Source organism: Ursus arctos, unplaced genomic scaffold (genome assembly GCF_023065955.2).
Source record: "Ursus arctos isolate Adak ecotype North America unplaced genomic scaffold, UrsArc2.0 scaffold_5, whole genome shotgun sequence".
Lineage (NCBI taxonomy): Eukaryota > Metazoa > Chordata > Mammalia > Carnivora > Ursidae > Ursus > Ursus arctos.
In genome coordinates, this window is record NW_026623067.1 from 13,583,606 (window position 1) to 13,609,017 (window position 25,412).

The 25,412-nt window shown below is 47.5% G+C and overlaps 1 protein-coding gene across 1 annotated transcript; it reads left to right on the top strand.

Annotated features, from left to right (window-relative positions):
* The first annotated feature begins 2,712 nt into the window (after window positions 1-2,712).
* MRNIP (MRN complex interacting protein) lies at window positions 2,713-25,405 on the top strand. Its single transcript, XM_026507712.4, has 7 exons — window positions 2,713-2,870; window positions 5,266-5,325; window positions 10,263-10,351; window positions 14,129-14,204; window positions 15,301-15,455; window positions 16,114-16,201; window positions 24,623-25,405. Exons 1-7 carry the CDS (start codon window positions 2,805-2,807, stop codon window positions 25,106-25,108), a joined length of 1,020 nt encoding a protein of 339 aa, XP_026363497.3. The 5' UTR covers window positions 2,713-2,804; the 3' UTR covers window positions 25,109-25,405.
* Window positions 25,406-25,412: the final 7 nt, after the last annotated feature.

Below are 25,412 nucleotides of genomic sequence, written 5' to 3' on the forward strand. Positions count from 1 at the left end.
GGAAACTGAGTAACTGTTTGCTTTCTTAACAACAACAAAAAATGTCACTAATGTAATTTCCTTTCTAGCCGTTACACAGACTACATGCTTTGCCATAAAATAATTTCAAAGGGTTCATACCAGAAAGACCATATTCTTGGCCATAACGAAATTAAGTAAAGATATACGTAAAAATGCCACAAAGTTGGCACTTTTAAGTCTAAATTGTAATCAGATTTAAATAATTTGAAATTTGGGTGTTTTATATATCAAGTAGAAGTCTAAATGTGAGAATATGCCAAAGAAATTAAATAGAAGAATATAAAACAGGAATCTAGCCTTTCATATGATAAAAGAATATACAAAAATGTACAATAGTACTTTCATCTCTTAATCATTCAACCTGCGATGACATTCAGACTAACCACTAACACTAAAAAATAAATGGATGATACAAGTGAAGTTTTAAAAATATTTTTCTTCTGTAAGGAAATGTAATTGTATTTTCAAACTGCTCACCAAGTGGTGATGTACCAAACCACATCAATTTTATAATTCCCAAGAAAAGTATATGAATTTTTTAAAACTACATATCTATTGCAGGAAGGAAAAAATACAGAAAAGTAGAAAAATAATTTTTCCCAGTATTTAAGATTACTCAGTATTTTTGTGTTTATTTTTTTCTATATCTTTTTCAAACCTGAACCCATACCACCTATGACAAAAATTTAAGATTTTTAGAGAGAGCGCAGGGAGCAGGAGAGAAAGAATCTCACGTCGGCTCTGTGCTCACTGGATCTCACAGCGCGGGAGATCATGACCTGAGCCTAAATCGAGAGTCATACGCTTAACTGCTTCACCAACTGAGCCACCCCAGGCGCCCCATGAAATTTTTATTGTTCTTTTCATTAAGCATAAAGCATTCTTTTCAGATGCCTTCTGCATTTAGCCACAATAACTCAAACACGTGGAAATAAAGACCACCCAAATGAGAACAAGGACTATATATCTAGAGCTGGCTATAGAAAAGGAGTCAGCCTTTTGCTGACTTGCGTTTGGCAGAGACTCAAAGGTAGAGGAGTGGGAAAGCCTTAGCGTGAAAACAAGGGAAGCCTTCAGGTGCGCTCTGACTGGAGGCTGTTGGCCTGGAAGGGAAAGCTGGCTGACTAGAAGGGTGTCTTTCGTGCTGGTGTGAGGAGCATAAGCCGCTTTCTCTGGTTGGTCCTGAGACGAAGAGGGAAGTGCAAAATATAGGGAAATTGGTAGTCATTGACCAAGTCCTGTCTGCTCTTAAGATTGTAGTTCGGCTTTGGGGGTTTGGGGGTTGGTTGCTATAGAGGCTGTCATATGTGGTCTGTCACACTCCCTTTGTAAATTCAGCCTCTCACACATTTTTTTAAAGATTTTATTTGAGAGAGCACACAAGAAAGTGAGCGGGGGCGGGGGGGGCAGAAGAAAAGGGGGGCTCGATCCCAGGACCCCAGGATCATGACCTGAGAAGTCAGACGCTTAACTGACCCACCCAGGCAGCCCTCCAACATTTTTTAAACTACTTTGTTTTTTCTTCCTAATATATGCTATCATGCAAAATTGGAAAATAAAAACAATTTTAAGTCATCTATAACCATAACCTTTCCCACCCCCCCCGTCCCTGGAAATAAATAATGCCTAATTGAAATTATGTACTCTTTGTAACTTCTTTGATTTCTATCAATACACATGCCAGCATTTGCACGTCAAGCTCAGATTTTCCGTAATGGACCTGCATGATGGCCCATTTTGAGTTACAGTAAGCAACCATTCTTCAGCACATCTATTTCCATTTTCCTATTAAACGTCAGTGAACACTCGTATATAAATAAATCTGGGTGAGTCAGATTATTTTCTTAGCGTAGGGGTAATTGCCAGATCGTTTTCCATTATGGTTTTTCCATTTTACCCTTCCACCAGAATCCTGTAAGGGTTCCTCTCACCGCATCTTGTCAGGACCGGGTGTTCTAATTCTAACAAGATGGTTTATTTGATGGGCACGTGGAGCGTCTCCGCGGGCTGGCGGGCTGGCGGGCTGGCGTTAGTTAGGGTCCCAGTACGGCTGGGACAGAAGGGGTCCTGCCCCTCCACCTTCCAGAGTGGGTCGCGGTGGGGCTTTCTCGGGGGGCGGGGGCTGCAGGAGGGGCTGGTTTCTTTCACAGCAGCTTCCCGTCTCCGCCTCGCTCTCCGGGAAGCGTGGGGCTGGGGAGCCACCCTCCCGGGATCCCCGGTTCCGCAGCCCTCGGGGATCAGGCTCACAGGTTACTAAAGGGCCCCTCCGCCCAGAGGCCCCTCAAACTCCAAGCCCGGAGCCCCAGGGGCTCCGCCGGAGCGGGGAGGAGCCCTCCCGCTCCCTGTCTGCGACTAGAAGCAGCAGCCTTTTGGCCGCACCGGGAGCAACGGCTGGAGGCCCTGCCCTTGCAACTTCCATCTTCCCAGCGAGCCCCAGCGGAGACGCGGGCTTAGAAAAAGACCGGCGCCGGCCCGGTCCAGACCGCGAGTCGGAGACCTAGCTGACGCAAACCCCAAACAACGCCCGACCCGGCTGCAGGCCGAGGGCCTGAACCCGCCGTCACAGGAACCCCAGCTGACCGCCGAGAGGCTCGGCGGACTAGAGAAGCTGGAACGCGTTGGGGAGGCGGAGCTGGGGCGGGCTGAAGCGCAGAGCGCACGCGCACGCGCACGCGCACGCGCGGCGGCGGCGCCGGCGTCTAGAGGACCCTGAGCGCACGCGGGAGACGAAGCCCGGGCGGACAAGAGTACCGGGCGCATGCGCAGCGGTGACGGCGCCCGCAATGGCGCCCCCTCAGCGGTTTCGGGTGCTGAGGTGCTGCAGTTGTCGCCTCTTCCAGGCTCACCAGGTGGGGTGGGCACCGGCCTCCCCCTCCTCGGGGCGCGGGGAGTGCGGGCAGGACTTGGCGGGGCCGCGGGAGGCCGGGGCTCCTCCCCGTGCTTTGCCCGCAGGCGCGGGCGCCGTCTCTTGCGGTTGCTTGGGTCTCCTTGACGCCCGGACTCGTGACGTTGACTGGCCCGGAGGACTGGATTTTGATATCTCTTCATAACGTCGTTCTGGGCTTTTTAAAAGTTTTTGGCATGGTGGTTACAAGATTCGTAGAAACCAGGGGGAATGGTTTCTGCGGAGGCGGCCTCGTGACTTCTTGCAGATAGTTGGGAAAGCAGGTTGAGGATAGCCTCTCCCCAAGTGGCTCTTTCTTAATTTAACTACTAGGGAGATGACAGTTTTTAAAACTGAGACACGACTGGGCGTGCCTTGCTGTCCACCCCCTTCGCTGTGTGCTGTCTCCATCCGCGTGATGAGGGACTGTTCCCCAGACGGTAAACAACCCGTGTGTGGAGTGTTTTAAACAGGATAATCGGTATTTCCAAAACGTACAGCTTCTCTGACTTTCAGGATGCAAGATAGGGGATGTCACTTAACCTGTTTTTTCCTGGATTGCATGTCATCTTCCTGCTTGATGTCACCTAACACTGCCGTGGAACGTATCTACTTCTGACAGTTCTCTCTCCCCTCCCCCCCCCCCAGTTACCTGCTAATCTGCTGTGCCCTGAAAAAGATAACATGAAACTTCTTCAAAATGAATGTTTAAAAGTCAGATGCTGAGTATACCCCTGTAAGCTTGCTGAGACCCTAAGGGCTATTTGGGGGCTCAGAAATTGTTTTTACTTACTTCACTTTTTGGACTGTGCTTTAGGAGTTGAGATTAAATGGAAATCATTTCCATTTTTAAATTATTACACAGACGTAATGTAGTGTGCGCTCTCACGGTCATTTTCAGCTGTGAAAAGTGATTTGAAACTGAAAGGAGAAAAGAGTTAACAGTAATTGCAGATGTGACAATTTCACACATCCCATTTAATTTCAACAACCTCTGGATTAGGTATCTATCATTCTCATTTTACAGAGATGAGAATACAGAAATCCAGAGAAGTCAAGGGGTCTGTCTAATAAATGGCAGATCCAAGGCTGTCTGATTGCAAAGATCCTGTTATCCCATATAGTCCCTCTCCAGACTCCAGACCCCCAGAGCTAGCCAGTTACTGTGTGTCCTTCCAGACCTTTTTTTTTTTAAGCGCATTTCTTACTTGCAGACGTACCCATACAAAGCAGTATTTTTATGGTGTTTGAAGATAGATTCTAGGGAATTAGAATTGCTGATTCGTAGGGTATGCCCGCAGAAATTTGTAGTAGGTGCTGCTTGTGCTCCTTAGAATCCTTTTGGGTTCTTCACCAAAAAAACTTGATGGTTTTTGTATTAGGATCATACTCATATTAATTTTGATAAATCAACCCAGGCACCTTTCTGATGTTAAGCATGTTACTTCATTCCATTTTTGGTGTCCCTTGATAAAACTTTCTTTGTTGCTGTTATAAATGGACTGTTCCATTACCTTCTCTAACTAGATACTTGCTTATATAAAGGCTCCATTAACTTTTGAAGCTATATTAACTTTGTACTCAGCCCCTCTATATTAGATTGTCTTACTGTTTTTAGTAGTTTTTCATTTGATTTTCTTGACTTTTCAGGTAAAAAAAAAATATCTGTAGGGGCGCCTGGGTGGCGCAGTCGTTAAGCGTCTGCCTTCGGCTCAGGGTGTGATCCCGGCGATCTGGGATCGAGCCCCACATCAGGCTCCTCCGCTATGAGCCTGCTTCTTCCTCTCCCACTCCCCCTGCTTGTGTTCCCTCTCTCGCTGGCTGTCTGTCTCTGTCAAGTAAATAAATAAAATCTTAAAAAAAAAAAAATCTGTAAATAACAATAATTTTTTTCCTCCTCTCCAGTTTTCATACCTCTTACTGCTTTTTCTTTTCCAATTCCATTGGCAGAAAAATAACAATGGTTGAGTAGTAATGGGGATTTTTGGCTTGTTCTTGATTTTCATTGGAGTGCTGGTAGTGATTTTCCAGTTTTGGACCTGAACGTAAGGTATTTTATCACGTTAAGAGAGAACCCATCCAGTTAGATTTATCAAGAATTGAAATGAAATGTTGTGGAAGTAGTAGTGATCTACTTTGTTTCATATGGACAGCCAGTTTTCCCAGCACCATTTATTAAATAGTCTGTTTTTCCCTCCTAAAATGCCACCATTATAACATACTGGCTTTTTTACATATATGTTGGTTTGTTTTTAGACTTTTATTCTTCTCCATTGGTCTTTTAAAATCATTATTTTTGATTCAGTTCCACGTGTTTTAAATAATCATCTAAGCCAGATTTCTGGAATGTTTCACTGTAGGAGAAAAAGAGTCTCAAGTGGACGTGCAAAGCTTGTGGAGAGAAGCAGTCATTTTTGCGGGTGAGTCCTGGGAAACAGGGCGTCTAATAGCCATGCCAGACAGCAGGTGGGACCCAGCCCTGCAGAAGCGTGTTTCTGTGGAGTCCCGGCATTCCAGTATTGGGACCAAGTTCCCTAGATCTAGAACGTCTGCTCCCTGGGTTCCTGTTCCTTCAGGAAGTGAAAAGGTTGGAGCGGTGCCTCAGAAGGTTCCTTCGTTGTTTATTCAGCCTGCAAGTATTTATTGAGTACTTTCTGTGTGCCGGCCCAGGAGAAACAAGGGAAGGCAAAGCTTTGTCGTTCTTGCCCTCACAGATCTGCTCCCGTGGAAGAGAAACGGATGCGCATACACGGGTCACTTAAAACTAGAGTGAGCACATGCAAGGAAAATGCAGGGCCTGTCAGGAGCTGCAGGCGGTCAGACCCAGCCGGGTGGGCGTGTGTTGGTGCATGCAGCGTGTGGGCGAGTGAGGCCATCAGGAGACGCTCGGGACAGAGTGTGGACTGACGGAAGCTCAGGGGAAAAGCTGTCGTTCTTTTCAGGTGGAGACATGTTGCCCCACCTCATCTCTTTACTACCACAAGCTGTCCTGTACCCTTTGCCTCGCTGAGCCCCCGTTCACTTGCTGTGGCCCTTGATCCCACCTCTCCCGCCTCAGCTCCTCGTTCTCCTCCTTCAGCCATAAGGCCTTTCCTTTCAGACCTTGAAACAGTCCAGACGTGCTGCAGTCTGATGGCCTCTGTGCTCACTGTTGGGGCTTCCCCCTGCTCTTCTCATTATCCTGGTTTAGGTGTTACATCGAGTGTGTTTACGTGAGTGTATCTCACGGAAGACCCACGGGAGCAGAAGCCTTGCCTGTTTTGCTTACCGATACAGCCGCTCGCCTAGCACGGTACCTGGCACAGAAGGTGCTCCCTCAGTACCTATTTGTTGAATCAGGAAATGACCAGCCCCACAGTGATTGGCATCTAGGTTGGTTTCCGTTTTCACTGTTACAAATAACTCTGCAGTGAAGCTTCCTACAAAGACCTCTTTCTTCACTAGACCAATTATTTCCTTAGGACAAATTTCTAGAAGTTAAATTGCTATTTCAAAGGATATCTTTTGACCAAGGTTCCTTTAGTTGAAAATAGAAGAAAAAAAAAACACTTCAGAATGGCTTCAGTAAAATTTAAAAAAATATATACTGGCAAGGTAATGGGGTATCTTGGGGAATGCAAGGGAGGAGTTTTATCCCCGAGCCCTTGGAGGACCAGCCCCGAGAACTGCAGAGCTGCAGACAATGCAGGCTTCATCTTTTCCCGCCCTTCTCTTCCCTGCACCCAGCTTCTCGCTACATCTTCCTTCCCCTCTCCCTGCCTCCTGTCCTTTCCCTCCTCTCTCTCCCCAGATAGTTCACAGTGATATACTCCATTCACAGACCACAGACTCTCACTTCAAGCCAGCTAGAGTCGCTGAGTCCCAATTAATAAACTGGGAGAAGCGATCTGATTGGCCCCGTTGACCCAGATGTCCACGTCTGGTCGAGCCAGCTGGGATGGTGGGAGTAGGGACAATCATAGCTGCTGAAGCCCACCCCGAGATTGGGTCTCTGAAGACAGGATGCTGGCTCATGAGCTAGTGACTGCCGCTTTTCAGTGTCAGCATGTGTTTCTAAATTCTCCTGGAGGGGGCGCTGCCTTCCTCTCTTGCCTCCGTGCAGGTGCAGTGGTCCATGGCTTATGGTAGATGAGGCCACAGTGAGAAGTAGACAAAACGAAACAAAACGGTGATAGCATCACACAATAGAAGCTGTCTCTCTTGCTCTTGAAACAGCCCTGGGAGGGATTGAGATCAACAGGGCAGCCGTCCTTGGTGCGATCATTCAGGGACCCAGGCCCCTTCATCTCCAGGGTCTCTTACTCCCCGAAGCCTGTCTCCTGCTGCCTGCAGCCACCAAAGGGCAGGAGCCCGAAGGAGCGACACAGGAGGCTTTTAGGGGTCGGGCCTGCACGGGGCTCACATCTCACTAGAAAGAACCTAATCTCATGGCCACCCCTGACTGCAAGGAAGTCTAGAAAATGTCGTCCAGTTTGTGCCGATGAGGGGAGGAGGATTTCAGCATTCGGCTGTGGTCCCCGCCGTGCTGGCGAGCGCACACCCTGCCATTTATGCCAGATGTCGAGTAACGTCTTGCAGAGCTTTGCCATTCCATTCTTCAGTTCCTCTCTCCCGTTCTCACTTGAACTTGCCCCAGCTGGGCTTTTATTCCCCACAGTGCAGTAAAATGGCTCCTGTCAAAGTCATCGGTGCTCTCCATTTGCTAAAAACAGTAGTGAGTTCTCAGTCCTCCAGGGACTTGACCTATTGGCAGCGTCTGTCACAGTTTGTCCTTTCCTCCCCCTCAAACGCTGTGTTCACTTGGACTTCCAGGCATCCCACTCCTAGTTCCCCTGCTGTCTCTCTGGCTGTGTTTCAGTCCTCTTGGCTAGCTTTTTCCCATCTCGCCAACTTCTAAACGTGAGAATTGCTCTGGTACTCAGTTTGTTGGCCTCGCTCCCTTAGTGGTCTGAGAGGAGATCATCTGACAGTTCTGGGATGTCTGTCTCAGACCCCAAGCCCAGCCCTGAACCGCCCCTTCAGCTCTCTACTGGTTCTCTGACAGGCATCCAGAAACCCCCTTTCCAAACAGAAGGCCTCGCCCCCCCCGCCCAGCTGCTGTCCCGCAGTCCTCCCCATCGCGTACGTGCCAAGTCCCTTGTTAGTTGTTTGGGCTAAAAACCTGGAAGTCATCCGTGACTCCTCTTTTTTTTTTTTTTTTTCTAAAACACTCTTCATCCAGTCCATCAGCAAATTTTGTCCGCTCTGCTTTGAGGACGCACCCCGACTGACCACGTGTTACTACAGTGGTCTGAGCCACACCGCTGTTTGCAGCAACTTCCTGCCAGCCCCCCAGTTGCTGCCGGACAGCCTGCCCTCAGCACCACAGCCTGAGGTCCTGCTCAACTGTGTGCGGGGCCAAGCCACTCTCCCCAGCCTTCCAGGTTAGAGCAAAATCCCTTGGTCCTACAGACAGGGCCAAGTGTGCCTGGTACGAGATGGAGATGGGAGGCCCCTTGTTCAAAAGCAGGGGAAAAGCTGTGAAAGGTACTAAAATATTAAGCTTTTCCTTTCTTCCCTGGTCTCTCTTGACTCCTCATAATGTTGTTTATTTACTGTGGAATGTCTTCCTAAGTTAAGAAAAACCAGTATTTTAAATCATTAGCGTGAATTCTACCATTGGTATAGTGCAACACCAGTTCAAAACATAAACAGCATTTAGTCCATATGCAGGATAATATAACAGCGTTTACTATATGTGCAGGATCGTCCAAATTGCCCTGCTTGTATTTGGAGCTCAAACATGCCTACGTATGTCATTGTTACCGGAACAGTGGAAACGCTCCACAAAATTAATTCAGCTGTTTTCTCCGCTTACTAATATGCCCACATTCTCCCCACGCTCTTGCCCATCAGCTCCCTGATGCGTAAGAAGGACTGAGAGGGAAAGGAACAAGGGTCTCCCTGTCTTGCCTTTTCCTTCCATGTCATCATTTTCAGCATAAGTGACCCGCTGTTCGAGGCAAGTAATAGGAATAAAAAAAGATATGATAGGGTTCCTTGGTTGTTCATGTATGTTTAGAACACCCTTGCCTTTTATCTGCATCGGAAGCAAGTTCTTGTTCCAGCGGAAAGCCTGGCCTCTCAGGCTGTGGGTGTCCCCACGTACTCCGGCATAGAGAGCAAACACATCTACACTCGGACTCTCAGTGAACACTCCCACGTGTTTGTTGTGAGTCCACTGGAATCCCGTGCTCCTGGGTCATTGAGCGTGCCGTATGCCAATGGTGCGACAAGGAACAATGGACATATATAGTGTGTGTATCTCTGCTTACAGACGCGATCCATTGTCCCACCAGACTTCCCTTATACAACACAAGCTCAAAGGTAAGATTATTAAGAACTCCAAATAAAAAATAAACCAAAACAATGTTTTCAAGATGACAACAGCAGAATAGGTCTCATGCCCATGAGGCTGAACTTTGCCTGCGGTAGGGACTACTCTCAAACCTCATCTCCTACCGTTTTCCCCCAGACCGCTCAGCTCTAGCTATGTGGCCTCCTTACGGTTCCTCCAAAGTGCCAGGCTCAGAGTCCTTGCTCTCATGTCCATTTCATTGCTTCTGCCGAATGCTTTCCCTGAGGTATCTACATGGCTTTGGCCCTCATATCTTCGTATTTTGTGCTCAAATGTCACCTTAGTGATCTATTCCCTGAAAACCCTATAAAAATTGTCTGCTCTGTCCCCACTCTACCCCTTTCATTGCCTTATTTTTCTGGGTGGTGCATCTCATCATCTGATGGCTACATAGTTGACTCACATGTTTATTGTCTGTCTCCTCTCACTAGAATATACGCTCCGCAATGACAGTGATTTTTGTCCACTCCTGTGTTGTATTGTCCTTACCTAGTCCAGGGGCCTGGCACATAATAAGTTGCTCCGTAAATATTGTTAAACAAATGATTGCTAAGTGGAAAAAAAAAGAGTACTTCATTTTATTTTATGTTCCTTTGATTATCGGTGAATACTAAGTATCATATTGTGTGTTCATTGGTGGTTCCTGTTACTTCTCTTCCAAATTTCTTATTCAGGTTCATTAAGCATTTAGTGCGGGGGTTGGGGCTGGGTTTGTCTTTGATACGCAGAGTTCTGAGTGCTAGAAGGACAGCCAGACAGCCCAGAACTGTTCGTTCCTGGGACTGTTAGTTTGTAAATAAATTACTCCAGAAACGGTGGTTGGTCATCAGGATTTCTACATGGTGCTTCTGGGCCTTTCAAAGTACAGCTTTCCCCTTCCTGAGGTAGAGCACTAATGGATCTGTTAATCAGCATTCTGTCAACACTTTTTAAACTTACTATTTTTTGTGTGTTTTTCAGACTTACGGTGAGGGCTCTGGTGCTGACTGTAGACGCCACGTCCAAAAATTAAATCTGCTGCAGGGACAGATTTCAGAGATGTCACTCAGGTATAGTTGTTTGAGAAGGGCATGGTTATCTTATCCTGCCCTGTGTTCACCTGGAGCAGTTAGTGGTATAAGATGGAGAAATCCCTTCGATTTCCGTATGGTGATTAGTTCCCCTGAATGGTCTTCCCATTGAAAATAACTAAAAATGTTAACTAGTGTTTTGAGTACACTGATGAGATGAGAAGGAAGTAAATGAATATCATCAAAAATAAAGCAGAAGCCAAAATCCAGAAGTAAGTACCTGGGCTGCTGAGGTCATTGAAGCCTAGTGCTGTGGAGCTTCTGTTTAGATGTCTGGGAGGGGCGCGGGAGACAGAGACAAGGCTGAGGGCCTGTTCAGTCTGGGAGGGTCAGTAGGAGACCACCACATAAAGCTGAGTCCCCAAAATACTACATCCTCAATGGATGAACAAATGAACTAGAAATGCACCCTCTCTGCCACAGAGAGCGTGTCGACCTTGGCATTGGCTGAGGAAGGGAACTATCTCTCTAGGGTTTTATAAACACAAGAAAGCTGGCACATGGCTTTTCAGGCTTTTACGTGCACTGTGTGAAAAGCCTCAAGCTGAGAATTTATTTTTAAATTGTCCAGGGAAGCAGAGGTAAATGCAGCTTCTCTGAAGCATACACCTTCAACCCAGGCCTGAAAGAATTTCCACAGATAAAGTTCCAAGAAACGTATACTCAGTTAAAAACCATTAAACACTCAAGGAGATACATCACCCTGAGCAAAAGACAGAAAAGTGAGACACACAAAGACTTCAGAATACAGAATGTATGTTTAATACATTTAAGGAGATAAAAGGGTTGATAATCTAAAATGCAAAGGACTTCAGGCCACCTGGCTGGCTCAGTCAGTAGAGCATGCAATTGTTGATCTCAGGGTCATGAATTCAAGCCCCACGTTGCGGGTAGAGTGCAAAAAAAAAAAGGATCCAAAGGACTTTTTAAAATGACCAAGTAGGTTTGACAAAGAACCAAAAAGAGTTTATAGAAATGAAAAGTATAATCATTGAAATTAAAAATTCAGTGGGCAGGTTAAGCATTAAATGTAGCTGAAGAGAGAATCAATGAAGTGGAAGTTAAATATGAAGAAAGTATTCACAATGCAACACAAAAACAAAAAGATGGAAAATGTGAGTTGAGAAACATGGAAGCTACAGGGAAGAGTTCCAGCAAGAGAGAATAAAGAAAGTGGGGCAAAGGCAGTATTTGAAGAGCATTTTCCAGAATCAAAGGCTTACATTCTTAGACTTAGGAAACAGTAAATCTCAAACTGGACAAAGTCATTAGTTTATTTGCAAACAACGTGATTGTATATATAGGAAATTCTGAGGAACCTCTACAAATGCTACTAGAGCTAATATTTTACCAAGGTCACAAGGATACAAGGTCAACATACAGGGTTTCATGGGTGGCTCAGTTGGTTAAGCATTTAACTTCAGCTCAGGTCGTGATCTTGGGGTCCTGGGATCAAGCTGTGTGAAGGGCTCTACGCTCAGTGGGGAGTCTGCTTCTCCCTGCCCCACTCCCTCTGCCCCTCCCCCCACTTGTGCACTCTCTCTCTCTTCCTCATATAAATAAATAAATTCTAAAAAGTCAACATACAAAATTAAATTATTTCTATATAAACACTTGAGCAATTGGAAAATGATTTTTTAAATCAAATACCATTGAGAACAGCATCAAAAAATTAGATACTTAGGGATGAATATAACAAAAAGTGTACAGATCTATTCAGTAAAAACAGCAAAACATTGCTGAGAGAAATTAAAGAAGGGCTAAATTAATGAAGAGATACGATATGTTCACGGATTGGAAAACTCAGCATCATGAGTTGGTAGAGACAACCTAATCCAAATCCAAATTCCAGTGGGCTTTTTTTTTTTTTTTGTAGAAATTGACAGACATCCTAAAATTTATACAGAAATGCAGGTACCTAGAATTACCAGGACAATTTTGATAAGAACGGAGCACGAGGACTCCCACCGCCTGGTTTCAAGACCGACTGTAATGCTGCAGTAATAGAGACAGTGTGGCACTGGTGAAAGGCTAGATGTATAGATAAATCAGAAGGTAAATGGATGAACAAGTTGCGGTTTGTTCATGCAGTGGGATGCTTCAGCATTCAAAACAACACGGGCAGATCTCAAAAACATTGCTAAGTGAGAGCAACCAGACACAAACGACGCCATGCTGTAGGGACCAGTGGTTTTCTGGGGGAAAGGAGAATTGCTTCTAAAGGCACATATGAGAACTTTAGGGGGTGACAAAAACTGTCCATATCTTCTTGTCCATTTGATTTTAATTAAAAATTTTTTTCTAGGGTGCCTGGGTGGCTCAGTTGGTTGGGCATCTGCCTTTGGCTCAGGTCATGATCTCAGGGTCCTGGGATCGAATCCCACATCGGGCTCTCTGCTCAGCGGGGAGTCAGCTTCACTCACTCTCCCTCTGCTCTCTCTCGCTCATTCAAATAAATAAATAAAATCTTTAAAAAAATAAACAAAAAATTTTTTCTAGATCTTGATTGGATGATAGATTCAAAGATAAAATTCATCAAAGCTCATCTAACTATACACTGAAATTTTAGCATAGGTCATACCTTAATTTTTGAGGTTAAAAAAAAAACCCGCCCTCAGACACAGCAACGTACTGAAATCAGAACACAGAAGACAAAGGGAAGAGCTGAAAAGTAACTGGAGAGAAGGGAGATCGCCTACAAAGGAACAGCAGAACTTTAAAGCAAGAAGACAGGCTGGTATCTTCAGACTGTTGAGAGCTGTCCTTTATTGATGGAGCTGGGCTCGTGAATCAGAAAGGTGAGCGGAGTTCTGGCCAGTAGCTGGTAGGACACCGCTCACGTGAACGCTGGGTTATCAGCCGTGGGGCTGGGTAGGTGTTGCACGTGCGTGCTCTCGTTGCCTCTTTGTCATCGCCCTGTGAGGATCATTGACCTCTACGTACAGATGAAGAAACCGAAGTGTGGACGCCCACATTCGGTAGCTTAGTAGAGCGAGGTCCCGTTTGATGGTGCGATATAACCACGCTGGCCGACGCGGGTGGGCCTGGCTTTGCTCCAGCCTCCTGCTCTGGCACAGTAAGTGCTCTCACGGCCAGTCAGTCCCCTTGGAGGCCATGGAGGCCCTGGTTCTTGTTCATGTGGTGAGAGAGCCCTGCTGCGCCTGGGAGGCTGGCGGAAGTCACTGCACAATGCCTCTCCTCTCTCGTAAGGGTTGAGGTAGAACTCTGAGGATTTAACTCTGTGCAGTGGAGACCTCGCCGTGGCCGACGGGAGGGACCCTGTGCTACGAGGCTTCCGCTGACATTACTCTATCTGTATCTCAGCAAGGCACGGGCACATGTCTCTTTCATCTTCATAGTCACCCACGCTGTCTTGTCCCCACTTGTGGATGAGGGAATGGGGGTACAGTGATGATCCCAAAGTCACACTGTGACAGCCAGTCATTGGCAAAGCCAGGATGCAAACACGGGTCTGTCTAGGTTAAGAGTCGGCCCCTTCTGCCCTGTGTCACCCTTCCTGTTGATGGACGGCTCGACCAGCCACAATCTGAAGAGCAAATGGTCCCCCCCAACCCAGGCCCTTCTGAACCGTTAGAAGATCATCGGTTACAGCACAACAACAGACATAAGATCCTGAGATCCCTAGAGCAGTCCTTGGTATCCGTTGTCAAGTATTCACATCCCGCTGTCCCCATCTCCTTGCCCTCCGTCTCCCTGGTCATTTCACTCAGGACACCTGTGCAATCTTTCACTAAGGTCTCTGGAAGAACCTGTACTCCTTGGTGAAGAGGAGAATGCGGGGCCTGGGCAGGCTGAGCGTGAGAGTGTGCAGGTAAGTGTGTCCCGGGGGGGTTCCATTTACTCATTTGTTGGTCTTTTGTGCAGCAAATGCTATCGATAACAGACACTTGGCTTAAAGCTGCGGGGAACACAAAAAGGAGTAGACCCACCCATTTCGTGAGGGTGGGGACAGCCGTGTGTAGCGATGATTACAGGACTCTGAAAAGGGCGTTGTCTCTGGCCCGGAGAACTCCTCTGAACTTGGCTGGAACTTTACGTCCTCCCGTGTCTCCCCTTGGCCCCGTGGCACTCTGGGCACAGCTCGGCTGGGAAAGAGATGCTGTTCCCGAGTCCCTGGCTTTCGCGTTCCCTTTCTCCAGACTGAGCCTCCCGGCGGGGCTTCCGTCCAGCATTCTGCCCCAGTGCCCAGTGAAGGAGGTGCTCAGACCGTGTTGGGTGGGCGTGTGTGTCAGAGCTTGAGCGACTGAGGCGGTGACACCGTGGGTCCGTGGAACACTGTGTCCTGTGAGGGATGGGGGAGCGTAACAGCTGTCAGAGGCTGCCCGTCTCTGCTCAGCACCTCCCTCTGCCGCTGGCCCATCGTGTTTTTATTATAAGCGGGAGCACTGCGCGTACGCCCCTTCAACACAGCAGCTCTCGCAGAGTTGGTGCTGTGCTTCCAGCTCTGTCGGCTGCGGGACTCCATCTTACATCATCACGATGACGAGAAATCCCGGTTGGCGCCCTGGAGTTTCCCTCGTCCTTTTTCCCTTGCTGTGGAGTTTGCACTGATGCCCGGTATCTACAGAATATAGTGGGGGTACCAATATTTATCCCATGATGACCGGGCACATAGATTATTTCCAGATTTTCGCTACGGCGAGTGTTCGCTGTGATTCATGTCACTTCGATGAGCCTCTTTGTGCCTTTGTCTTCCTTTGGAACCCCTCGGTCAGGGAGCGTGGACATCTGGAAAGTTCCTTAATGAGTCGTGTCCTGCAGCTTTCCCAAGCTCTGTGCCAGTGTTCAAGGTCCCCAGCATGCCTCAGGACGTCCGTCTCCCCATTACCCCCCCCCCCATGATATGCCTTTCCTAGTGCCAGGGCGGATGTGGATCCCGAGAATAAACTTACTTCCCAATCCCATAGGAAAAACCGCAGTCCTCAGAGAGCCGCTGGCTGAGGTATCTGGAAAGAGACTCGAAAGAGCCGGGGATGGAAGGAGGAGTGTGTTTCGAGAGACCGTCCTTGTCCAGGACAGAGAAGCCAGAGCCTCCCTTCAACACAGGCCTGCCTAGAAAAAGGTGCCGAGCTAGTCACTCATCCAGCCATCGGCCGGTCGGCACGGTGCCTCACAGAAGGGGGGAGTGGTGAGCGGCCGCCGGCAGCCAGCAGCGTGGGAGAAGCCAGGGTGGCACTAGCCGGAGGTACCAGCACCACCAAGCCCTCCTTGGCCTTGCCGGGTGCCAGGTGCTGCCATGCAGCGGTCAGGGTTGGGCAGGATGCCAGCACGCGCGCCTTTTAGGGTGCCCACTTCCTGTGACAGCACACAAAGGGCAGTGCGGCCAGACAAGCTTGCGGTGCTGGGAGCTCGTAGCCTACAGCAGGGAAGACCTGACCTTTTGTAGGTCTCTTCTCTAGACTTACTCTGCACTTCAGTGAGTCTTCTGAGACGTTATCTTTTCTAGATCCAGGGTGGCCCTACAGGGCAAGTGATACTTGGAGGTAGATTCCAATTCAGGTAAGAACTTTCTAGCAACTACAAGCTCTGGGAGAAATGGACTGCCTTGGATGTTGTCAGGCAGCCTGCTGTTGGCAGTGGCGCAGAAGCTGAGCGGTCACCCAGGTGGGAAGCTGTATGGGAGGACAAGGTCCCAACTGTGCTGGGGCGACCCCCAAGTCAGGATCGGGACCCTGTGGGGTGGTAGGACTGGATTCCTGACAGTGCTTTCTCTCCGCCAGGACATGGAGCCAGAGCACGGTCCAGCCTCCACACAGCCCTGAGGTCCAGAACCTGGGTGATTCTGAGGTTACCTTGGAGCCCCAGAAGGTCAGTGATTGAGGACAGAGTTTCTCTTCTGGTCCCAGGAACCATGAAACACGCGTAGAATTGTTTACCACCCGAGTGTGCCGTCTGCTCTGACTTAAGCCAACCCCTTTCCCTGGCCTGACCGTTTCCCTGCCATGCCCAGTCTCCCAGTGATGGGAGCTCCTGGGCAAGAGGACACCTTGATGCCTTGGAACCAACCAGGGTTGACAAGTAGGGCTTTTCTGAGTCAGGACCACTCTGTTCCCTCGACACGGCGTGGCGGGTCTTGGTCAGACTGTCCCGCATGGGACCTGCCCCGGACTCCTGAGGAACCGTTCCGGCCTCGCCTTTGCTTACCCACCTTCACTCCTTTCGCACCGAGGCACTGACTTCATCTCGGACCTGCTCTTGTTCTTTTTATGTTTAATAGTGACGTGTGGTTGACATACGGTGGTGGATTAGTGTCAGGTGGTATGTTAGTTTCACACAGTGATTTGGCAGTTCGGCACGTGAACCCGTGCTCACCGTGGCAGCCGTCCTCCGTCAGCATACAGTTTACAATGTTATTGACTACTCCCTGTGCTATAGTTTTCATCTCTTTGACTTACTTTTCACTGGGAGTTTGTACCTCTTAATCCCCTTCACCCGTTTTGCCCATCCCTTCATCCCCTTCCCCTTGGGCAGCCACCGGTTCTCTGTATTTATGAGTTCTTTTTTATGCCTGAGTAATACTCCGTCACGTAGATATGTACCACATCTTCTTTTTCCACTCACCCATCGGTGGACATGAGGGCCGCTTCCATACCTTGGCTATTGTAAGTAACGCTGCAGTAAACATAGGGCTGCATAGAGCTTTTCAAACTAGCATTTTTGCTTTCTTTGGGTAAACATCCAGTCATGAAATTACTGGATCATATGGTATTGCTATTTTTAATTTTTTGAAGAAATTCCATACACTTTCCCACAGTGGCTGCACCGATTTACATTCCCCCCAACAGTGCACGAGGGGAAGTTCCCTTTTCTCCACATCTTCCCCAATACTTGTTATTTCTTGTCGTTTCGATACTACCCATTCTGACAGGTGTGAGGTGATATCTCGATGGGGTTTTGACGTGTATTTCCCTGATGATGAGTGACGTTGAGCATCTTTTCATGTCCGTTAGCCATCGGTATGTCTTCTTTGGAATAATGTATATTTGGGTCCTCTGCCCGTCTTTTAATTGGATTATTTGTGGGTTTGGTGTTGAGTTGTATTGTAAGTTCCTTATATATTAAGGATATTAACCCCTTTCAGATACATCATTTGTAAATACCTTCTTCCATTCGGTATATTGTCTGTTCATTTTGTTACCGGCTTCCTTCACTGGCAAAAGCTTTGTATTTTTATGTCCTCTCAGTATTTTATTTTTGCTTTTGTTTCCCCTGCCTGAGGAGCCATAACCATAAATACGTTGTAAGGCCAACGTCCAGTAGCTTACTGGCTATGTTTTCTTTTAGGACTTTTATGGTTTCAGGTCTCACATTTAGATCTTTAATCCATTTTATTTTTTCATATAGTGTAAGAAAATGGTCCAGTTTTCCCACTACCTTTCATTGAAGAGACTATCTTTTCTCCATTTTATATTCTTTCCTCCTGTGTCCGTGATTATCTGACCATATAATCGTGGGTTTATTTCTGGACTTTCTATTATGTTCCATTGATCTGTGTGTCTGTTTTTGGGCCAGTACCATACTGCCTTTGTAGTAGATCTTGAAATCTGGGATTATACCTACAGATTTTTTCTTTCTTGAGTTTGCTTTTGCTATTCAGGGCCTTTTGGATTCCTTACAGATTTAAGGATTATTTATTCTAGTTCTGTGAAAAATAGTATTGGTATTTTCATGTGGATTGCACTGAATTTCATAGATCGCTTAGGGTAGTATGGACCTGTTAACAGTAGTGATCCTTCCGATCCATGAGCATGGTTTATCTTTCCATTTGTGTCCTCTTCAGTTTCTTTCATCAGTGTCTTACAGTTTTCAGAGTACAGGCCTTTCACCTCCTGGGTTAAATTTATTCCTAAGAATTTTATTCTTTTTTTTTTAAGATTTTATTTATTTATTTGAGAGAGGAGATAGCGAGAGAGAGCACGAGCAGGGATGGGGCGAGGGAGAAGCAGACTCCCCGCTGAGCAGGGAGCCCGACACTGGGGCTCAGTCCCAGGACCCCAGGATCATGACCTGAGCCAAAGGCGCTTAACTGGCTGAGTCACGCAGGCATCCCTTTTCTTTCTTTTCTTTTCTTTTCTTTTTTTTTTTTTTTTGGTATTTTGTTATTAGTGTATAGAAACACAACAGATTTCTACATATTCATTTTGTAACTTTACTGAAGTTTATCATTTATCAGTTCTAATAGTTTTTAGGTGGAGTCTTCAGGGTTTTCTATATAAAGTACCACGTCACCTGTAAATAGGGACAGTTTTACTTCTTCCTTACCAATTTGGATGCCGTTTATTCCTTTTCCTTGTCTGATTGCTGTGATAGGACTTCCAGTGCTGTATCGAATAAAAGTAGTGAGAGTAGACAGCCTTGTCTCGTTCCTGATCTTAGAGAAAAGCTTTCCCTTTTGCACCATTTAGCATGGCATCAACTGTGGGTTTGACATATATGGCCTTTATTATGTTGAAGTATGTTTCCTCTAAACCCGTTTTGTTGAGAGTTTTTTATCATGAATAGATGCTGTATTTTGCCAGATGCTTTTTACGCATCTGTTGGGACGACTGTATGCTTTTTATCCTTCATCCTGTCGATGTGATGTGTCACATTGATTTGCGAATATTGAACGACGCTGGTGCGCCTGGAATAAATCCTACTTGATCGTAGTGAGTGAGCCTTCTAACGTATCGCTAAATTTGGCTTACTAAGATTTTGTTGATGATTTTTGCGTCTGTGTTCATCAGGGATTTTGGTTGTATGTTTTCTTTTTTGTAGCACCCTTGTCTGGTTTTGGAATCAGGGTAATGCTGATAGAAGGCTCATAGAATGAATTTAGAAATTTTCTTTCCTCTTCTATTTTTTGGAATAGCTTGAAGAAAATAGGTATTAAGTCTTTAAATGTTTGCTAGAATTCACCTGTGAAGCCTTCTGGTCCTGGACTTTGGTTTGTTGGGAATTTTTTTATTACAAATTCTATTTCATTACTAATAATTGGTCTGTTCAAATTTTTCTATTTCTTCCTGATTTGGTTTTGAAAGATTGTGTTTCTAGGAATTAATGTAATGCTTCTAGGCTGTCCAATTTGTTGGCATACGATTTTCCATAGTAGTCTCTTACAGTCCTTTGTATTTCTGTGGTGATGGTTGCTACCTCTCCTCTTTCATTTCGGATCTTGTGTATTTGAGTTTTCTTGATGAGTCTAGCTGAAGATTTACCAATTTTGTCTTTTCAGAGAACCAGGTCTTGGTTTCATTTGTCTTTCCTATTGTTTTCTTAGTCTCTTTTTCCTCTCTTTTTTTGTTTTTTAAGATTTTATTTATTTATTTGACAGAGAGAGAGACAGCTAGTGACAGAGGGAACACAGGCAGGGGGAGCAGGAGAGGAAGAAGCAGGCTCCCAGTGGATGAGCCCGATGTGGGGGCAGACGCTTAACGACTGAGCCACCCAGGCGCCCCTCTTTTTCCTTTATTTCTGCTTTAATTAATTTTAAGTCCTTTCTTCTACTAACTTTGGGCTTTCTTCTTTTTCTGTAGTTCCTTTAGGGTAAGATTAGATTGAGATTTTTATTCTTTTTTTTCTTAAGATTTTATTTATTTATTTATTTATTTATTTATTTATTTGAGAGAAAGAGAGAGAAATGAGCAGGGGCAGAGGGAGAGGGAGAAGCAGACTCCCCACCGAGTAGAGAGCCTGACACAGGTCTCAATCGCAGGACCCTGAGATCATGACCTGAGTCAAAGGCAGATACTTAACAGACTCAGCCACCCAGGCACCCAAGATTTTTATTGTTTTTGTGGGAGGCCTGTATTGCTATAAACTTCCCTCTTAAAACTGCTTTTCCTGCATCCCAAAGATTTTGAACCATTGTGTTTCATTTTCATTTCCCTCCATGTATGTTTTGCTTTCCTCTTTGATTTCTTGGTCCACCCATTGGTTGTTTAGTAACATGTTGTTAGCCTCCATGTGTTTGTGGTTTTTCTAGTTTTTTCCTTGTAATTGATTTCTATTTCATACAATGTGGTTGGAAAAGATCTTTGATATGATGTCAGTCTTCTTTAATTCATTGAGACTTGTTTTGTAACCTAACATGTGATCTATCCTGGAAATAGTTCTGTGCGTACTTGAAAAGAATGCGTATTCTGCTTTTTTTGATGGAATGTTCTACGTGCATCTGCTAAGTACATCTGGTTTAATGTGTCCTTCAAAGCCACTATTTCCTTATTGATTTTCTGTGTGGATAATCTGTCCATTGATGTAAGTGAGGTGTGAAAGTCCCCTACAATTACTGTATTACTGTCAACTTCTCCCTCTTGGTCTGTTAATATTTACTTTATGTGTTTAGGTGCTCCTCCTATGTTGGGTGCATAGATATTTACAATTGTTACATCCTTTTGTTGGACTGATCCCTTTGTCGTTACGCAATGCCCTTCCTTGTCTCTTGTTACAGTCTTTGTCTTAAAGTCTACTTTTTCTGATGTAAGTATTGCTACCCCAGCTTTCTTTTCACTTCCATTTACATGGTGTATCTTTTCCTATCCCTTCCCTTTCAGTCTGTCTTCAGGTCTGAAGTGAGTCTTGTAGGCAGCACATAGGTGGGTCTTGTTTTTTTTTACCCATTCAGTCACCCCGTACCTTTTGATTGGAGCAGTCAATTTAAAATCATTATTGGTAGTATGTGTTTACTGCCATTTTGTTGTTCCTGGTTGTTTTTGTAGTTCTTCTCTGTTCCTTTCATTAGCGTTGTGCTTAAGTTCCTTTCTACTTTTCGTGCATCTGTTATAGGTGGGGGTTTTTAGCATTTTTATTTATTTATTTTAGAGCGTGTGCAGGGGTGGAGGGAGAGGAGGAGAGAGAGAATATCAAGCAGACTCCCTGCTGAATGCGGAGTCCAACACGGGGTTCAGTCCCACAACCCTGGGATCACAACCTGAGCCAAAATCAAGAGTTGGACCCTTAACCTGAGTCACCCAGGCATCCTGGTTTGTTGTTGTTGTTGTCGTTGTTGTTGTTTTGCAACTATCATAGATTTTGGATCTGTGGTCACCGTTGGGTTCATAGAGAACAACTGCTCTATGTATAGTAGTCCATGTAAAGTTCATGGCTGCCTACGTTCAAACACTTTCTCAAAGCAATAAATTGTTACACCCCCTCCACGTTTTATGTATATGATGGTACATTTTACATCTTCTTTGTGTGTGTGCCTTGACTAATATTTGTAGACATAATTGATTTTACTGCTTTTGCATTTTAATTTCCATAGGGGTTCATAAGTGACTAACCCCCTACCTTTACTATATGTTTGCTTTTACCTATCAGATTTTTTCCCTTCATAATTTTCTTCCAGTTATGGGCTTTTCTTTCCAGTTAAAGAAGTTCCTTTAACATTTCTTACAAGGTTGATTTAGTGATGATGAACTCCTTTGAATTTTGTCTGGGAAACTGTTTAGCTCTTTTTCAGTTCTAAATGATAGTCTTACCAGGTAGAATATTCTTGACTGTGGGTTTTTCCTTTCAGCACTTTGTGTCATGCCACTGTCTTCCGGCCTGCAAAGTTTCTGCTGAAAGTCAGCATATAACCTTAAGGCGTTCCCCTCGTGTGTATGTTTGCTTTCTCTGGTTGCTTTTCAGATTTTCTCTGATTTTGCCATCTTCATTATTTGTCCTATATGGGAATCATCTGTTTGGGGCTCTCTGTGCCTCCTGGTCCTGGATATCTGCTTCCTTCCCCAGCTTAGGGAGGTTTTTAGAGCTGTTGTTTCTTCAGATAAATTTTCTGTCCTTTTGGGACCCCTATAATGTGAGTGTTACAAAGCTTGCTGATGTCTTAGGGATCCTCTAACCTAGTCTCATTTTTTATTATTCTTTTTGCTGTTCAGCGTGTTTGCTTTCCATTACCCTGTCTTCCAGGTCGCTGATTGGTTCTTCCACATCCGCTAATCTGTGCCGATTCCCTCTAATGTATTTTTTATCATTTTTATCTCTTTGTTGACAGTCTCACCGAGTTCACCCACTTCTCTCTCAAGTTCAGCAAGTATCTCTTACTTATCTCTTACCATTACTTTGAACTCTTTATCCAGCATATTGCTTATTTGCATTTTGTTTAGCTCTTTTTCTGCAGTTTTGTCTTGTTCTTTCATTTGGGACATGGTCCTCTGTCTTCTCATTTTGTCTGATTCTGTTTGTTTCTATGTATTAGGTAGGTCAGCCCTGTCTCCTACTTTTGCAAATAGTGAACTTATGGAGAAGTGTTCCTGGCTGCCCTGTAGCATAATCCGCCATGGTCAGCAGAGCCACAGAGTTGGGTCTAGATGTGTCCCTGTGAGCCGTGTGCACCCGCCCCTGTTGTGGCTGAGCTGCAGACGCCATGGGCAGTGCCCCGCCCCTGCTTTCCCTGCCGCCGGTCCCCGGGGCGTGGTTTGCTCCCTGCACTTCCTAGAGGCCCAGCTGCAACCGCCATGGATTCTTACAAGCAGGGCTGGCCCCTGGCCCGGCCCGCAGTTAGCCACTGCAACAGCTGTGGGGACACCAGAGCACCAGGCTTGCCCCCTTCCTAGCTAGCCAAGAGGCCAGGCTAGCACACTGGTCCCCGCCCCCACCCCCAGGACAGGAGCCACTCTGCAGGGGTGCCTGCCGGGGTGGGCAGGTTGGGTGGAAGGAGACTGCAGGGGTGCTGGCGCAGAGCGCACAGTGCTGGCACGGTAGGTGGAGACAGAACTGGCTCCCGTGAGCCCCGCTCATCCAGGCCGGGGGAGGGCAAGTGAAATGGCGCCCCCACACTTTTGTTCCCAGAGATGCCTCCAGCAGCTCCCTGCCCCGCCAGCGCACATCCTAAAATTAGTCGATAAACCTTCACATATATACCAGGTGCCTTTTCCGGGTGCTATTTCTATGCGGTGTTGGGCCGGCTACCTAGCGTGTTGGCTCTTTAAGGGCAGGGACTTCATGTCCCGTTGCCCTCCAGCTCTGTGTGTGAGGCCCCAGGTTTTCAGAGCCTGATGTGATACAGGGACTGGTCTTCCCAGTGCAGGTCCCCAAGGCCGGGGGTGCCCAGTGTGGGGCCAGTCACCCCAAGGGTTTGGTTCTTGACCGCACCCCAGCCACACCCGCCCTTTCTGGTGTGACCGTGCTACAGCCAGCTGTGCAGTCTGTCCTGCTGGCTGCACGGCGTCTTCGGTCAGCTACAGTACGTGTGGTGGGGGCCTTGGGGCGTCCGTGGTCCGAGGTAAGCTCAGGCTCCTCCCACCTGCACCCCCAGCACCACCCGCACCCTGCTGCTCGTTCCTGAGGCCACGCACCCAGCACGCCAGACCCCACTGCACATTCAAGGCCTCAGACTGCAGGCTCGAACTTATTCCGTCACAGCAGCCACGGGCACTCAGGCGGAGATCTCTGCTGAGCATTGGTCACCGCCATCCCCACCAAGGCCAAGGTCAGCCTGGCCAGCTTCAAATGGCAGTGCAAAGGTCCGACTTTGATGTGGCCTCTAATAGCTGTGCAGCCCTGAGTCTCCGAGTCATGGAATAGCGGTGGTGGCTGATGGCCGGGCCCTAGGTTAACATTTCAGCCACACCGGCCCGGGGTGGTCTTTCACAGGCACGTGTGAGGAACTCAGGCTGCACAGTGGGTCAGTGTGGTCACGGCAGGTCGGGGGCAGAGTGGACCCCAAGCCTCCTCCACAGCGCCCTGGGGTCGTGATGTAGGGTCCTGTCAGTGTGAGCCGTCCTCCGTAGGCACTCAGACCCCAGTTCTGGTGATCTGGGGTTCCTGAGGGAGAAGGGAGAAGCCAGGCCCCAGGGCTGCAGTCACCTCCTCCTGGGGTCCTCTGCGTGGCCACTTCCACAGCTTCAGCCCCTCCCCACGGTTCTGCAGATACCTTCCCGTCTGCCTGGCAATGAGCAAACAGGATGGAAGGTCTTCACCCCTTTCCAGATGGTCTCAGGCACCTGATTCTAAGGTCCCCGTGGCAGTAGTCTCTTTTGGAAAGCCTGGTCGTGGGATCTGGTGGAGGAGCGAGGCATCCATTTGCCCTGCTTTGCTAAACTACCGGATGAAGGCAGGTCGCTAGCCTGCTGGCCCGAGAGCCACTGAGAAGGCAGAAGAGAGAGCGAGAAGTGTGGGAGCCCCGAGGCGGAGAGGAGGAAGCAGTGCGGGCGTGGGGACCCTTCCCTCCCGTCCCTTGGTCCTGCAGGGCCATGGGCACTTGTTCTGCACAGAGGACACGGTTCTCTTCTCTCATTTCTGTTGCAGGACCGCACTGGCCTGGCCAGGAAGGTCAAAGGCGGCGGCAGCTACAAGGACTGGGGCACCGGGGAGCTTTCTTTTCCTCAGGGGGATCCTCCACGTCCGGCCCCACAGGTCAGAGCCACGTCTGCCAAGTGGGAACGATTCCTGCTGCCTCATGGAGATGGCCCACATGTGGACGTGGAGCCCCCGGTACCCCTGCAGAGGGACCCCAAACCAGCCGGGGCAGCACTGGCTGAGCAGGGGACCCTCCACGTCCAGACCCCAAGGGAAGGGTGCCCCGGCAGGCTCCTCGCTGCACCCAAGCTTCCCTGGCCCGCACGCTCTCTCAAGTCGGAGTCCCAGCGGTCCTGCATGAAGCCCCCCGGACAGCCACGGGACACTGGTCCTCTGGCAAAGGGCAGGCCCCTGGTCACAGGGGTACAGGAGCCCCCACTTGTGCGACTGTGTGACCTCTTTAAAACTGGTGAGGACTTTGAAGACGACCTGTGAACTGAAACTAGAGTGTTGCCGACACGGACACGCATTCCATGAGCCCTTCTCCCCTGGACCTCTCGGCCACTGCCAAGGGGGCTCCCCAGTTAGCTTTTAAATAGGACTGGGCGGGGGGGGGCGCACCTGGGCAGCTCAGCCACTTAAGCGTCTGCCTTTGGTTCAGGTCATGATCTCAGGGTCCTGGGACCAAGCCCCGCAAAAGGCTCCCTGCTCGGGGGGGTCTGCTTCTCCCTCTGCCCCTCCCGCCTGCTCGCACATGTTCTCTCTCAAATAAAATCTTTAAAAAAAATAAAAGGACCGG